The sequence below is a fragment of the Labeo rohita genome, unplaced genomic scaffold (genome assembly GCF_022985175.1).
Source record: "Labeo rohita strain BAU-BD-2019 unplaced genomic scaffold, IGBB_LRoh.1.0 scaffold_151, whole genome shotgun sequence".
Taxonomy (NCBI): domain Eukaryota; kingdom Metazoa; phylum Chordata; class Actinopteri; order Cypriniformes; family Cyprinidae; genus Labeo; species Labeo rohita.
In genome coordinates, this window is record NW_026127681.1 from 62,727 (window position 1) to 77,532 (window position 14,806).

Consider the following 14,806-nt stretch of genomic DNA (forward strand, 5'->3'; position numbering starts at 1 on the left):
ATTTTAGTAAATTTGAAACATTTACAATATCATTCACATAAAGAAGAAAAAGTACTGGACCTAATACCGCGCCCTGGGGTACACCACAAGTAATTTGACAATTTTTTGATTTTGTATTATTGATTTCAACAAACTGCTCTCTTTCTTTTAAATAACTTTTAACCCACTGATGAGCTATGCCTCTTATACCATATTTATATAATTTACTCAATAATATTTCATGGTCTATGGTATCGAACGCTTTTTGCAAATCCACGAAGACACTTACAACGATCTGTTTCTTTTCCATAGCATTCGTTATTTCTTCTACCAATTCCACTATTGCTGTAGCAGTTGAATGATTTGAACGAAATCCATATTGTTTATTATTTAACGTATTATTTTTATCCATAAATTTAATTAATCTAAACACAAATAATTTTTCTAATATTTTGGATAACTGTGGTAACAAGGAAATGGGTCTATAATTCGAAACATCATTTTTATTTCCTTTTTTGAAAAGTGGAACCACTTTAGCTAATTTCATACGTTCTGGAAATTTCCCTATTTGGAATGACAAATTACAAATATAAGTAAAAGGTTCTACAATTACATCTATAATTTGCTTTATCAAAGACATGTTCATATCTGTATAATCATTTGACCTTTTATTGGCAAATTTATTCACAATGTTCAGAATTTCACTCACTTGTACGCTCTCTAGGAAAATACTATTTACACTATGTGGAATAATACTACAATCAATGTTTTCATCTGGGATGTTTTGTACTAAATTAGAGCCAATATTTACAAAATAATTGTTGAATTCATTTACAATTTCTTCGGTCACATATATATCTGAATTGTTTTTAGTTATAAAATCAGGAGTAATAATTTTGGCCCTGCCTTTATGCAAGACTGTATCTATTACGCCCCACATATTTTTGATACTGCCTTTATGTTTTATAATAATTTTACAACTTTTAAATGTCTGCAATAATATAAATCCATTAAACGACAACACCATTTTTTTAATTTTTTTTTTTTTAAAAACCTTTGTTATTTTTATATATAACACTGATTTTTATATATAACACTGAAATCATGTGTGTGTCTTCATGTTTTATAATAATTTTACAACTTTCAAATGTGTATATATATATATATATATATATATATATATATATATAAATTCTACAGTCTTAAATTCAATAAACTGTGACACCATTTGAGATAAAGGAATCAAACCAAATGTAAAAATCTCTAAATAAATTTTTATACAGCACCAAACCCATTTAAATCCATTCAAATTGAACACCATTTGAGCTAAAGATATCAAACCAACTGTAAACTACTCTGAACATTATTCTGCATGATGCACATTCATTTTTTTCACCAATTTAAATCCATTATTCTTAAACACAAGGAGTCAAAACAACTGTATATTACCAACTATAAATCACTTATTTGTCTTGATTATTAAATGTACAGTTATATTATATTATATTATATTATATTATATTATATTATATTATATTATATTAGTTTGCAGTTGGTTTAATACCTTTAGAGGAAACAGTGTTGTTGTAGTTTAATGTTTTTTTTTTTTGTTTGTTTGTTTGTTTTTTTACAAAGAATATAATTTAGAAAATCAGAAAAAATAGAAAGACAGGGAAATAAAAAAAAAAAACATATTGAGTATAAATAAAATAAAATAATACAAAAATAATAATATAAAAACACAGAGACAGGGAAATTGTTTTGCTGACCATTTTTTTTCTGAAAATTTATTTTAATATGAACATTTGTATTCCTTGACAAGGGCTTCCTGCCGAAACGTGGTTAATTAAATAAAGGAGTTTCTTTGTAAGTGTGTGTGTGGTTATATGTCCTCTCCACACAAATGTACCATTTATAACAAATCAGTTGAAGATACTGAACATTTATTTTTCTATTGCCCTTTTTCTATTCATGTTGGGTTGACTTTAAAATAGACAACAAAAAAGTTAAACAAAGCCTTTAATTTACAACCTCATGATATTTTACTTTGTTTTCAAAACCCATCTATTTCTGATAAAAAACAAAATTATATTATTCATCTGTTAATTATCTTAGTAAAGTTTTATATTTATAAGCAAAAAAAAAATAAATAATAATAATAAAAATAAAATTTTATGCCTTGTACCTTTTGCCTTGTATTTGCATGTGCTGAGGAAAAAAAAAAAAAAAAAAAAACTCCCATCCAACTGTTAATCAGCTATGATCAATATTGAGAGAAGGTGTGCAAACACAAAACCCTGTCCTCTATTCACTGTCCCGTTTCACATCACAGCACTGAAACAAAGCTGGTTGCATCTTCTGCTTCATGCAGACTTTATAAAGTATTAATATGGAACTTTAAGGTACTAATTTGTACCATTTAAAGTAAATAAGGCACAAAAATGTATTTTTACTTTTGAACGTCTTTTTTACTTACATTAAACATTTATATTCAGCTCTTTAATTTTAATGGCAAAGAAAAGAAAATACTGATTGCCATTAAAGTGAAAGTACTGAACCTAAACATGGGAGCGTGACACAAATGCTCATTTTAGAGAAACAATTCTGATGGCATTTAAGGGTTTTTCTATTTCAACTATTCATATGCTTTCAATATATAAAATATTGATGGCATTATCTGAAAATTAGCCATGTGTATCATAAGGAATCATATTTTCCATAATTTACAGTTGGTTTGATGTCTTTATAGGGTGTATAACAGGGAATACTATTTTAGAGTTGGTTTGATGCCTTTATCTCAAATAGTGGAGTTTAATGAATTTAAGTGGGTTCAGTATATAAAACACAAAAAATATGGATTCAGTATCATATACATTTATCTTTGATACCTTTATCTCAAACAGTAGCAGACTTTAATGAATTTTGTTGGGTTCCATACATAAAATATGGATTCAATACCATATATATAAAATAATAAAGGCATAATCAGGAAAAAAAAGCCTTGTACTTTAAAGAGAATATTTTTTTCAATATTTTACAGTTGGTTTGATACTTTTATCTCAAACGGTGGCAAAGTTTTATGAATTTATGTGGGTTTAGTATATAAAACATAAAAACTATTGTTTCAGTACCATATATAAAAAGAAAAAGAAAAAAGAAAAAACAAGCCTTGTGCGTGATAGGGAATAATATTCTGAATATTTTACAGTAGGTTTGATGTCTTTATCTCAAATGGCGGCAGAGTTTAATGAATTTATGTGGGTTCAGAATAAAGAACATTTAAAAATATGGATTCAGTACCACATATAAAAATAATAAAGGTATAATAAGAAAAGCAAGTCTTGTGCATTATAGGGAATAATATTCTGAATATTTTACAGTTGTGCCTTGTGTAAACTAAAGGGCGTATGTTTATGTCTAAGTTCGTTCGGGCTCAAAACACAACAGACACAAAGAGTTTAATTGTCATGAAACCGAATGTCTAATGAATGTCAAACATCAACCTAACTTTACCGCAATATTTATATTTACATGCACATTACTATACAGCAACTTTCGAAACATTAAGTTTAAAAGAATATTCATTTGTTGCTCTGTTTTATTGACCTCTGGACCCGGAAGAACAGGTTTAATCACAGAATACTTTCGACCTCGCGTCTTAAAATGGAACAAGGGCAAATAAAAAATAACCCTACAATTATTTTAATGCTACATTTTTACATACTGAATAGTCACGCTTACATATAGCTTGAAATATCCTAAATAACTGTAATCGTGAAAGTATTCAAACAGTCAATAGTTCAGACGATCTTGTGCTGTTAAACACCTGTGTGATCTTCACGATTGATGTTTGTCACATGATACGAATCAAAGTCCAGTTAACAACAGATCTAGTGCATCAGCGCCACCAACTGGACAGGAATGTGATGCACAAACTAGTTATTTTCATCTTATTTTCTGAATTTACCATTTCTGTTCAGTTTTACAGGTTGCTGTGATGTAGATATATGTGCTTTTCACAATCTGACATTTAAGGTTTAAATAGTTTTTGTTATGGAAGAGGCTCCTGTACCGCCTCCCCACCACCACCAGAGGAACCATCTCCTGAATATTAGCTCTCTCCCATTCAGACTCCATCTCCCATTACCCCGTATATACCTGGACTGACCACACATAAACCTGCAATTTTTTTTTTTTTTTTTTTTTTATTTCTTTTTTTTATTATTATTAATACTTTGCAAACAGCATCTGACTTTACAAAACAGTGTAAGTGTCAGGTTCAGTGACAACTGGAACAGTGAGTAAAACAACCTATTGTGAGGGATTAAGTGTATTAACAAGTTAAACATAAAATAAATGAATAAATAACTAAAATAAAATAAAATAAAATACAATACAATACAATAATAATTAAATAAAAATGAAATAATGATAAAACAAATAGATTTAAAAAAAAAAAAGTTTACTTTTTGTTTTGACTCAAGTGGGGGTATAGAAACCTCATCTAAACATTGTATATCTGTTTACAGATGATTCAATGATCTTATTTAAAATCTGGTATGTTTTAACTGCTTTTTTGTTTCTTTTTAATTTACACAGGGAATCAGAAAAACTTTTTAAATCAGAGCAAAAAACAATAAAATTTGGTTTAGAAGCTGTAACTTTACACTTGTGAATATGATCTTTTCCAATCAAGCATAGGATTTTAACAGCATTATCTAAAAGAGCAGAGCCAGTGTTACAAAACAGAAGCAGGACCATTTCTTCTGTAATATCAGTGAGGTTATTAAAGGATGTAAAAATCAAGATTGAAATCTCAGTCCAAAATGGTACAGTGAAGGGACATCTAAAGAACAAATGAAGCACTGATTCATTTTCAGATCCACAAAAAGAGCATTCTGGGTGAATATCCATAAACTTAGATAAAAATAACTTACAGGGGTAAAATTTGTGAAGGATTTTAAGATGGATTTCTTTAACCTTGTTTGGTATTACAAAATGATTATGAACAGACCATATGTTACACAAAGATAAAGAAGGATAAATCTGTTTCCATGAAGACAGTGCTTTAGGGTCAATACTGCTCATAGAGAGTAATGTTCTTCTGATATGAATATTATTGCATTTTTATCTAACAAATCAATACCTCCTATCATTAAACAGGGAATGTCTTCCTTTAAAGAAGAATACTGTAAAGATGATTTAATAAGCTGTTGAAGCTTAGGTGATATGCCATTAATTATTCTAATAAATTCTATATGAGTAATATCAATACTGTTTTCCTTAATGAATGTTTCATAACTAATCAGAGTCCCACCAGTGTCTATACATTTTGAAATAAAGATGATATTCTTTTCTACACATTCTTTGTTAAATATGATCCTGTTTTTATACAGAATATATTGATTATTCCAAACAATACATTTGTGAGGTGAAAAATTATGCTTAAAAGCCAGTTTCCAAGAATCTAGTGCTGGTGAAAATCTGATAACTTGATTGGTAACTTATTACAGTTAAAATTACAACCTAGCAAACATTTTAAGGCACCACAACGGTTAAATAATAAGTTTGGAATGAAAAACCAGGGATCATTTCCTCCAAACATACAGTGTTTGACCCAGTTGATTTTAAACACCTGGTTGAGAGTTGTGAAATCAAGAGCATTAAAGCCTCCGTCAGCATCATCACTAATCATTGTTTTCCTTTTGATGTATTCAGTCTTGTTTTTACAAATAAATTTGAACAAAAGAGTCAATTGATGTTGCTGTCTTTTTGTCCACATACAGTGGGTACGGAAAGTATTCAGACCCCCTTAAATTTTTCACTCTTTGTTATATTGCAGCCATTTGCTAAAATCATTTAAAGTTCATTTTTTTTCCTCATGAATGTACACACAGCACCCCATATTGACAGAAAAACACAGAACTGTTGACATTTTTGCAGATTTATTAAAAAAGAAAAACTGTAAAAAAGTATTCAGACCCTTTGCTGTGACACTCATATATTTAACTCAGGTGCTGTCCATTTCTTCTGATCATCCTTGAGATGGTTCTACACCTTCATTTGAGTCCAGCTGTGTTTGATTATACTGATTGGACTTGATTAGGAAAGCCACACACCTGTCTATATAAGACCTTACAGCTCACAGTGCATGTCAGAGCAAATGAGAATCATGAGGTCAAAGGAACTGCCTGAAGAGCTCAGAGACAGAATTGTGGGAAGGCACAGATCTGGCCAAGGTTACAAAAAAATTTCTGCTGCACTTAAGGTTCCTAAGAGCACAGTGGCCTCCATAATCCTTAAATGGAAGATGTTTGGGATGACCAGAACCCTTCCTAGAGCTGGCCGTCCGGCCAAACTGAGCTATCGGGGGAGAAGAGCCTTGGTGAGAGAGGTGAAGAAGAACCCAAAGATCACTGTGGCTGAGCTCCAGAGATGCAGTCAGGAGATGGGAGAAAGTTGTAGAAAGTCAACCATCACTGCAGCCCTCCACCAGTCGGGGCTTTATGGCAGAGTGGCCCGACGGAAACCTCTCCTCAGTGCAAGACACATGAAAGCCTGCATGAAGGACTCCAAGATGGTGAGAAATAAGATTCTCTGGTCTGATGAGACCAAGATAGAACTTTTTGGCCTTAATTCTAAGCGGTATGTGTGGAGAAAACAGGCACTGCTCATCACCTGTCCAATACAGTCCCAACAGTGAAGCATGGTGGTGGCAGCATCATGGTGGTGGCAGAATCAAACCTTCTCCAGAGTGCTCAGGACCTCAGACTGGGCCGAAGGTTTACCTTCCAACAAGACAATGACCCTAAGCACACAGCTAAAATAACGAAGCAGTGGCTTCACAACAACTCCGTGACTGTTCTTGAATGGCCCAGACAGAGCCCTGACTTAAACCCAATTGAGCAACTCTGGAGAGACCTAAAAATGGCTGTCCACCAACGTTTACCATCCAGCCTGACAGAACTGGAGAGGATCTGCAAGGAGGAATGGCAGAGGATCCCCAAATCCAGGTGTGAAAAACTTGTTGCATCTTTCCCAAAAAGACTCATGGCTGTATTAGATCAAAAGGGTGCTTCTACTAAATACTGAGCAAAGGGTCTGAATACTTAGGACCATGTGATATTTCAGTTTTTCTTTTTTAATAAATCTGCAAAAATGTCAACAATTCTGTGTTTTTCTGTCAATATGGGGTGTTGTGTGTACATTAATGAGGAAAAAAATGAACTTAAATGATTTTAGCAAATACCCACTGTAGTTAAATACCATGAACTTAATTGTACAGAAAAAGGAAAGAACACTTTAAATCAGAGAACACTATTCACTATTTACTAGTTGCTTATTAACATGCATATTACTAGCATATTTGCTGTTCATTAGCACTTATAAAGCACATATTATTGACTTATTCTGCATGGTCATATTCTACATCCCTTAACCCTAATCTAAACCCAAACATAACTACTACAAACTACAAACAACTACCTTTCTACCACTAAGCAGAAAATTGGGAGTTTATTGAGGGAAAACTCTTAGTGTTTAATATGTTCCCTGAGCTAGGTGCTACCAAAATGAACATTAATCACATTATATGCTTCTCCACTGAGCATGATCAGTAAGAAAACAAAGTTCACAGTGCTTAGCCTTGACACTTTTACTCAAAAGACTTGAAAAAAAACTTAACGTTTTTATCTTTCTACTGTACATTTGGTGATTGTTTCTGTAGTTTTACTGATGAATCCTCATAAAGATCAGGTCCTGAAACCTCGAAACCTTCAACATCAACATCACTGCTGATACAGAAGACTTTAGTTTGAGATCCTCACTGCCTTTGTTCTTCCTGTTCACAAACACATTAACACTTCTTCAGTGATTTTTTTTACAATTTCTAGGTATTTGTAGGTAATTCATTTAATAAAAATATTTAAAATCAAAATATCTGTTGTTTGATAGTTTTGTCATCCATTTATGCCTCCATCTGATACTGTCAGTTTTCATGACTCTTTAACCCCTCAGCAAGTCACAAAATAATAAGCAAGTACTTTCCAAAAACATTGATTTAGTTTACATGGTTAAAGAGATTTTTTTTTTTCATGAGGAAAAATCTGATGCTTAGACTGGTATAATTAAGATTATAAAATTTAATTTAGCTAATTTTGCTTGCTTGTATGTTTCTTGTTTTATTTCACTTGTCTTTAAAACAAAATATATTTGAAGAATGTTGGCAATCAATCAATATACATTAGCCATTTATGTTTTATGTTTCATGCCTACAAATGAGCTTATATTTAAGATACAAAAACTGCTTATGTATCTTCAGTAATATTTAAAACAGGCAAGTGAACTTTTCAAACAAAGTAGTTGTTTTGAACTGTATATGTAGTATTTTATTTACATGCAAATGTAAATGGGTGAAAAAGACAAATGTATTTGACTCTCTAGAGGAAAGTGAAAGACACAAATGCTGTTAACTGGTAAAAATGGATATCTGTACATTCACAACAGACACACACATAACTAACCTAATATAAAATAAAATAGACTGACAATGTGTATAAAATATGAGATAACAAATGTAACATGGAAATTTCACATTGTAGATTTGATCTTTTGATACATTTAAGTGCTGCACTTGACAATCACATTTAAACATTTGAATCATTATGGATGATTTTAATATAAATATTATTAAACTGAAGAGCCAGACAGACTCATCTGAGCTTCTTCCTCCTCTGTTCCAGCTTTAAATTAAACAAAATGATCACTTGAATACTAAAGCAACATTAATCATTCAATATCACATGTTTCTAACACACATGCTGCATTATTTGATTGTAAAGTCTGAGTCTCTTCACCTGTATGGATCACATTCACACATTTATCACACATTTCTTTCTCCTCATAGACACAGTAGTGAAGCTCTTCTGTGGATCCTCACCTGATGTTTACTGCTCCTCTCAAGACCACTTCAAATTATGATATACAGCATTTATCATCTTTTGCTGATTTAATTCTATCAGGGACTTTTGGTGGTGGATCTGTATCTAAACTGTAAGGTGGAACAGAAGAGAAGATAATCAGAGTTCAGTGAAACAATGTACAAATTAGTTACTATATTTCAATCATGTTTTTTTTTCTTAAGTAAAAGATTAAAAAATTAAAATTCTAATGAGATTAATTACTGATTTTGAATACGTATTCATAAAATAGTATAATATAATACATTTAGAAATTGAATGTCATTCTGTTTGTGTCTCTACTAAATCAAAATAAAGTGAAACACATACTAATGAGTTTACACCAAATATAATAAATGACATGGAACAAATACAAATGTGATTTTGCCTTAAAACAAAAACCTTTCAGTGAAATGTTCCACTAGTTAAAGCTGTTTGTCCTCTAGTTTAAACATGTTTGTATTGGTCTCAGTAAATAACTGAAATTATTGCACAGCTCCTGGAATACTCAATTCTGATTGGTCAGTCGTGACATTCTGAGGTGTGTTATTCCCTGATAACAACCGTTGTCATTAGCAACGCAGAATAACACACAGTCATACGGGTATTTGAGTCCGGCGTTTCTTTTACTTCTCTCGTATCACACCACCGCGCTCTCTCGATTCATTCAAACACAACTGCTATTAGCTTGTGCCTCAGTTACTGACTGTATTTACTGTCAAACAAAACCAGAGGAGATTCCTGTTAATAGTAGACTTGTGGATACATTGTTAGAAGTGTGTCTTGTTGTTAAAGTTGTTGTTAATTGATGAGAAGTGTTTAACTGAATCCAAATACCCTCATTCACTATTCCCTACATTAGACCACTAATACAGTTCAGTTGAAGGAGTGAATGAAAACCAGTGAGTGAATTCAGACACTGAGTCACTGGAAGGACTGACGCTTTTGCATAGTTTGTGCTGCTGTTTAATAATCATTTGAAACTGGCAGCTCCAGTATGAAAGGATTTATCTTCAACTCTGTCATGGAAATTATGTATAAACCTAATTAAACAATTTAATAATCAATTTACAATTAATTTATATCTGTATTGTATTACGCTGTACTCCGTAATATGGTTCATTGCACTGAATTTTCATTTACACTCGTCTGTTAAAATTGTTAGTGTGGTGACAGTAGTGAGCACTTTGTGCAGATTCTCTCTGATGACACCATGACATTTAAATTGGTGGAATTCATTGAGGCGTTTGGGACTTGATGTGGCCTCAACAGCAAGAGTCTTGTGTATCAGGAGAAGTTTGTCATCACCAAATAGGATGCGAGTTAGAGCAGCTGCAGCAGAAATAATTCTGTCGTCATCCAGCCTGCGCTCAGTGTTGTCGGCCAGAGAAAAGAAAAATCGTTCACGAGGTACCTCTGCCTTTTGATGGTCTACGTCACTTGGTTGAGACACTTTTACACCCTTGAACGTGTGGAAATGTTCAAATTTGTCATTCATGCATTTTGCGTTCACACCATCGGTTTGTCTCATTGACCACAGTGTACTCAGTGCAATGCCCACCTCAAAATCAGCACTGACCGCTGTGACATTTCTTATCTGAAGAAACAGGGATAAGGCCTGCAGGGTCTCCGGAGCATCTTTTACCAACAACATCTCCTGCGAGCGTGTATCCCCAAGTCAGAAGCCACAGACTCAAGCTCTCTCATATTTTTGGGGCTTTGAGAGAAAAATGAGTACAGAGAGGCAACGAACCTCTGAAAAAGACTTGCATCTGTAATGTGTTTTACAGCATCATGGACGGCAAGTTCTAACTTGTGATTCATACAGTGAATGACGGGGAGGTCGGAGTTCATCTTTTCATGCAGGAGCATGACTGCTCCTCTGTATCGGCCCATCAAAGAAGCAGCCACATCAGATTTGCAGATTTTACCTTCATAGGGAATTCTAATGTGGATGATCAGACATGTTTTATTTGACACAGTTGCTCTCATCAATGAGAAAACTGAATTTATCAGATGACTTGTTGATGAAGTCCACTAACTGAGCTGTCACTGTTTCTCTAATAAACATGAGCATATTACGACAAGTCTTGTCAGAATGAAGCATGTTTCCCAGGTTTACACCGTTGAGCTGTTGCAGTTCTACCAGGGAGGAATTCACCCCGACAAATCACACCCTGATTAAACCTTACATAAGTAATGTGACGTGTTGCTTGTCAAAGTTAAAAACACAAGAGACGGAGACATTGATCATGTGATGCTGGACGACTGTGAGCTGAAGCTGGAATCTGCACTGATTTTACCAGCGTTTTCCTACAATCTGACCAAATCTATTTCAAACTGTAATGATTCACTATTACTGATGTCATTAATAAAGCAGGTGTTGTTGTATAAAGCTCTGACAGTGTGCTTTTCTTCTCTTTCCTCCTTTGTTAAACATTTTTATCAACTTTACATTTCATTCTGACACAAACCCTTTAAAATAAAGCTTGATGATAATTTGATAAACTCTTTTCACAAATATTTGAAAGTATATATTTGTTCACATATTAGAGGTAAATGAATCTCTTTAATATCAGAAAGTGAAGTTTACTCACCTCAGTTTACAGTTTGAGTTTCGTAGCACAGCAATGAGCTGCTGCTTTGAGTCTCCAATCTTATTGTTACTCAGATCAAGCCATTTTAGAAACTGTAGTGCTTTTGTGTTTGTCAAACACTGAGTTAAAGAAGAAACATCTGTAATTCCACAGTCAAAAAGCCTAGAAAGAGACAAACAGAGGAAGATCATCTTACAAACAAATCATTAAGGTGAAGAATTTTTCACAAATATGTGAACTCAGACTCATCATGAGATTTTGAGTATAAAGTGTTTTGGTTTAAACTGTTAAAGTGATTTTCATCACTTTGATTCTTGTATGTGAATGTTACTGACCTCAATCTCTCCAGTTTACAGTGTGAATCCTTCAGTACCTCACATAAGTGATTCACTCCTGTGTTTTTTATTTCATTATTGTTTAGGTACAGTTTTCTCAGGTGTGATGGGTTTGATTTCAGAGCTGAAGTCAGGATGAGACACTGTTTCTCTGTAATACTGCATTTATCCAGACTGAAGACAGAAAGAAAAAAGATAATGAATAAGATCCATGTAAAGTTTATGTGTGAATAAATACATTGCAAGTAAATGTCATAAAGTCAAAAAAAAAATTAGTTTTGCTTATTTAATTTTACTAAAGAATGTTTTTACAATTTAATTTACTTCATTTAAATCAAAATAGCTGAGTTAGGTCAACACAATTTAGCTGATTTACATTAAATTAATTTACACTAGTTTGGGTTAGCACAACTACATTTGTCAAACTAAATCTTGTGGGAACTCATAATTATACACAATAATGAATATGAAAAAACTGGTGTCAGTACTGACATTTGAATATCTATTACTCAAGAGTCACAGTCTAAACACAAACGTCACTGTTCTGCATAATGGGAACCACAAAATTCAACAACATTACAGAAACTGTCCAGCATAACTGAACATTAAACACTAACATGTATTTCCCTTTACAGAAAAACACATAAAATAAAACTTCATCCCTAAATTTACAATCATGCAGTTCCTTGCAAATCATGCTGGGAACTACAAATCCACTGCTCGGTTAGTTAAGCCAAAAAGAAAATATTAATGTTGTTTTAACACAAATAAATTAAATTAGTTTCAATTTTAAATATATTAGGTAGAGTGAACACAATGAAATTGTTACAGAATGCTCAAAAACATGTTACTTCAGCTCATTTTAATTAAAATGAACAAGAGCCAAAAATAATTTTTGAGTGTACAGTCACAAACACACACAAAATACTTAAAATAAACTGAACAGTAAACTAATAACACTGTCACTGCTGTACAGTATAATGATACTAACTGTAGTTTCTCCAGCTTGAATTGTGTGTTCATCAGTAGATCACTGAGGTTTTTCACTCCAGAGTCTCCTAGTTTATTCTCGCTCAGGTTCAGTTCTCTCAGGTGTGATGGGTTTGATTTCAGAGCTGAAGTCACAGCAGAACAACCTTCATTTGTCATTTCACAGCTTCTTAACCTGCAATTGGCAAAACAGCATAAAATAAGAAAAGAAAATATTATCATTATTATCATGTTTCCTGATTCTTGTATGTGAATGTTACTGAGCTCAATCTCTCCAGTTTACAGTGTGAATCCTTCTTTGTTTTTTATTTGATTCAAACTAAGGTTTAGGATCTATGATGATCATAATATTGAAGAGACATTTAGTTTCTAATAGTTTGTTTTGAGTCACGTTAGTTTTGTATGAGGGCAGGCACTGCTTCTACTTACTTTATTTTATTTATTTAATGCCTCCATTCTTTATTCCCTAATGAAAGGCTGATTTCTGCATTTACATACTATATAAAAAATGTAAAAAAAACTTACAGAATCTGACCAATATGGCAAAACCAGTGTACTGCTTTAAACAATATAACTTCAGACCTGTTGTCTTAAACTAAATAAACTTTAACTGTACTAACTCTAATTTCTCCAGCCTGTTATGTGGGTTCATCAGTAGATCACTGAGGTTTTTCACTCCAGAGTCTCCTAGTTTATTCTCACTCAGGTTCAGTTCTCTCAGGTGTGATGGGTTTGATTTCAGAGCTGAAGTCAGGATGAGACACTGTTCCTCTGTAATACTGCATCTATACAGACTGAAGACAGAAAGAGAAAAGACAATGAATCAGTTGTTTATGTGTTAGTTAAATTAATCATGAATAAACAGCATACAGTGCAATAAATAAAACATTGCCAAAAACATTATATGACCATAAACAAGCACAGAAGAAAAAAAAAGATTAACAAAGCAGATTAAGATACAGGATCAACTATAGAACTACTTAAAAATAACATTAAAAATGTGAAAATTTAGTTTAAAATTCTGTTTCTGACATACAATTTACCTAAAGACATTTATAGAGTATTTTATCATCGATAAACACGTTTTTGCAGCTGTCATTCTTTATTGTTGTAATGCCACACCAGCAGAGGAAGCCCTTACCTATGGACTGACTGTTACTGCTCACTCTGCTGCTTCTGTGGTTACTTCCTGTTTGGCAGCCATATAAGGAGGGCCATGCCAAACAGGAGGTTGCGAAGTATTGTTTTGCCTGTGTGGACTCTACCAAGTGTTTTTCCTGTTTCATGCCTTGTTATTTTTCCATGGTTCTTGTTTTGTTTCGTAGTCATAGATTTGCCTTGTTTTCTTTGCCAAAGTTCTTTGCCTTGTTCCAGTGCCTTGTTTATTTGTTACTTTGGACTGCTCACTGGTATTTTGACCTTCTGCCTGTTTTCTGGATTATGCTTTTTTTGCCCTGGATATCACTGTTTGTTTGGAGATCGACCCTACCTGTCTGACTACATTGTGTTCAATAAAGCTTGCACTTGGATCTATCATGCTTCATATGTGTCCCGTTACAGAATACTTCACCTCCCACAGATCCAGCAGCTTTTGGGACAGAGATCACCATGGATCCAGCATCACACCTCTTCTGCCTCTGCCAAGGTAACCGCTGTATTGAAGACTATGTTGTGGACCTTTGTGGACTGTATCACCTTGTGGCTTTTTAATGATGTGGCCCTTAAGGACATATATCGCCATGGATTAAATGAACCTTTATGTTCCCAGTTACCTGGAGGGAAAACTGTGGGGGTTGCAAATGAACAACCATGTAATCCCACATTCCCCACCACACCAAAGCCTTCTCATGTCATGTCCACCAAGCCAAAACCTGCTCAAGTCATGTCTGGGATTATTCAAGTTGCATCAGAGCCCTCTCACGCCATGCCTGCCAAGCCAACGCCTACT

At 33.3% G+C, this 14,806-nt stretch overlaps 1 protein-coding gene across 1 annotated transcript in view; it reads right to left on the bottom strand.

The window, feature by feature from the left end:
* LOC127158440 (protein NLRC5) overlaps positions 1 to 14,806 on the bottom strand; it is a 95,521-nt gene that overhangs the window by 25,094 nt on the left and 55,621 nt on the right. The window contains exons 12-14 of the mRNA XM_051101578.1: positions 13,479 to 13,652; positions 12,860 to 13,033; positions 11,869 to 12,042 (exon numbers count right to left, since the gene is read on the bottom strand). Coding sequence (XP_050957535.1) covers positions 11,869 to 12,042; positions 12,860 to 13,033; positions 13,479 to 13,652 — 522 coding nt within the window. The remainder of the gene's footprint in view (positions 1 to 11,868; positions 12,043 to 12,859; positions 13,034 to 13,478; positions 13,653 to 14,806) is intronic.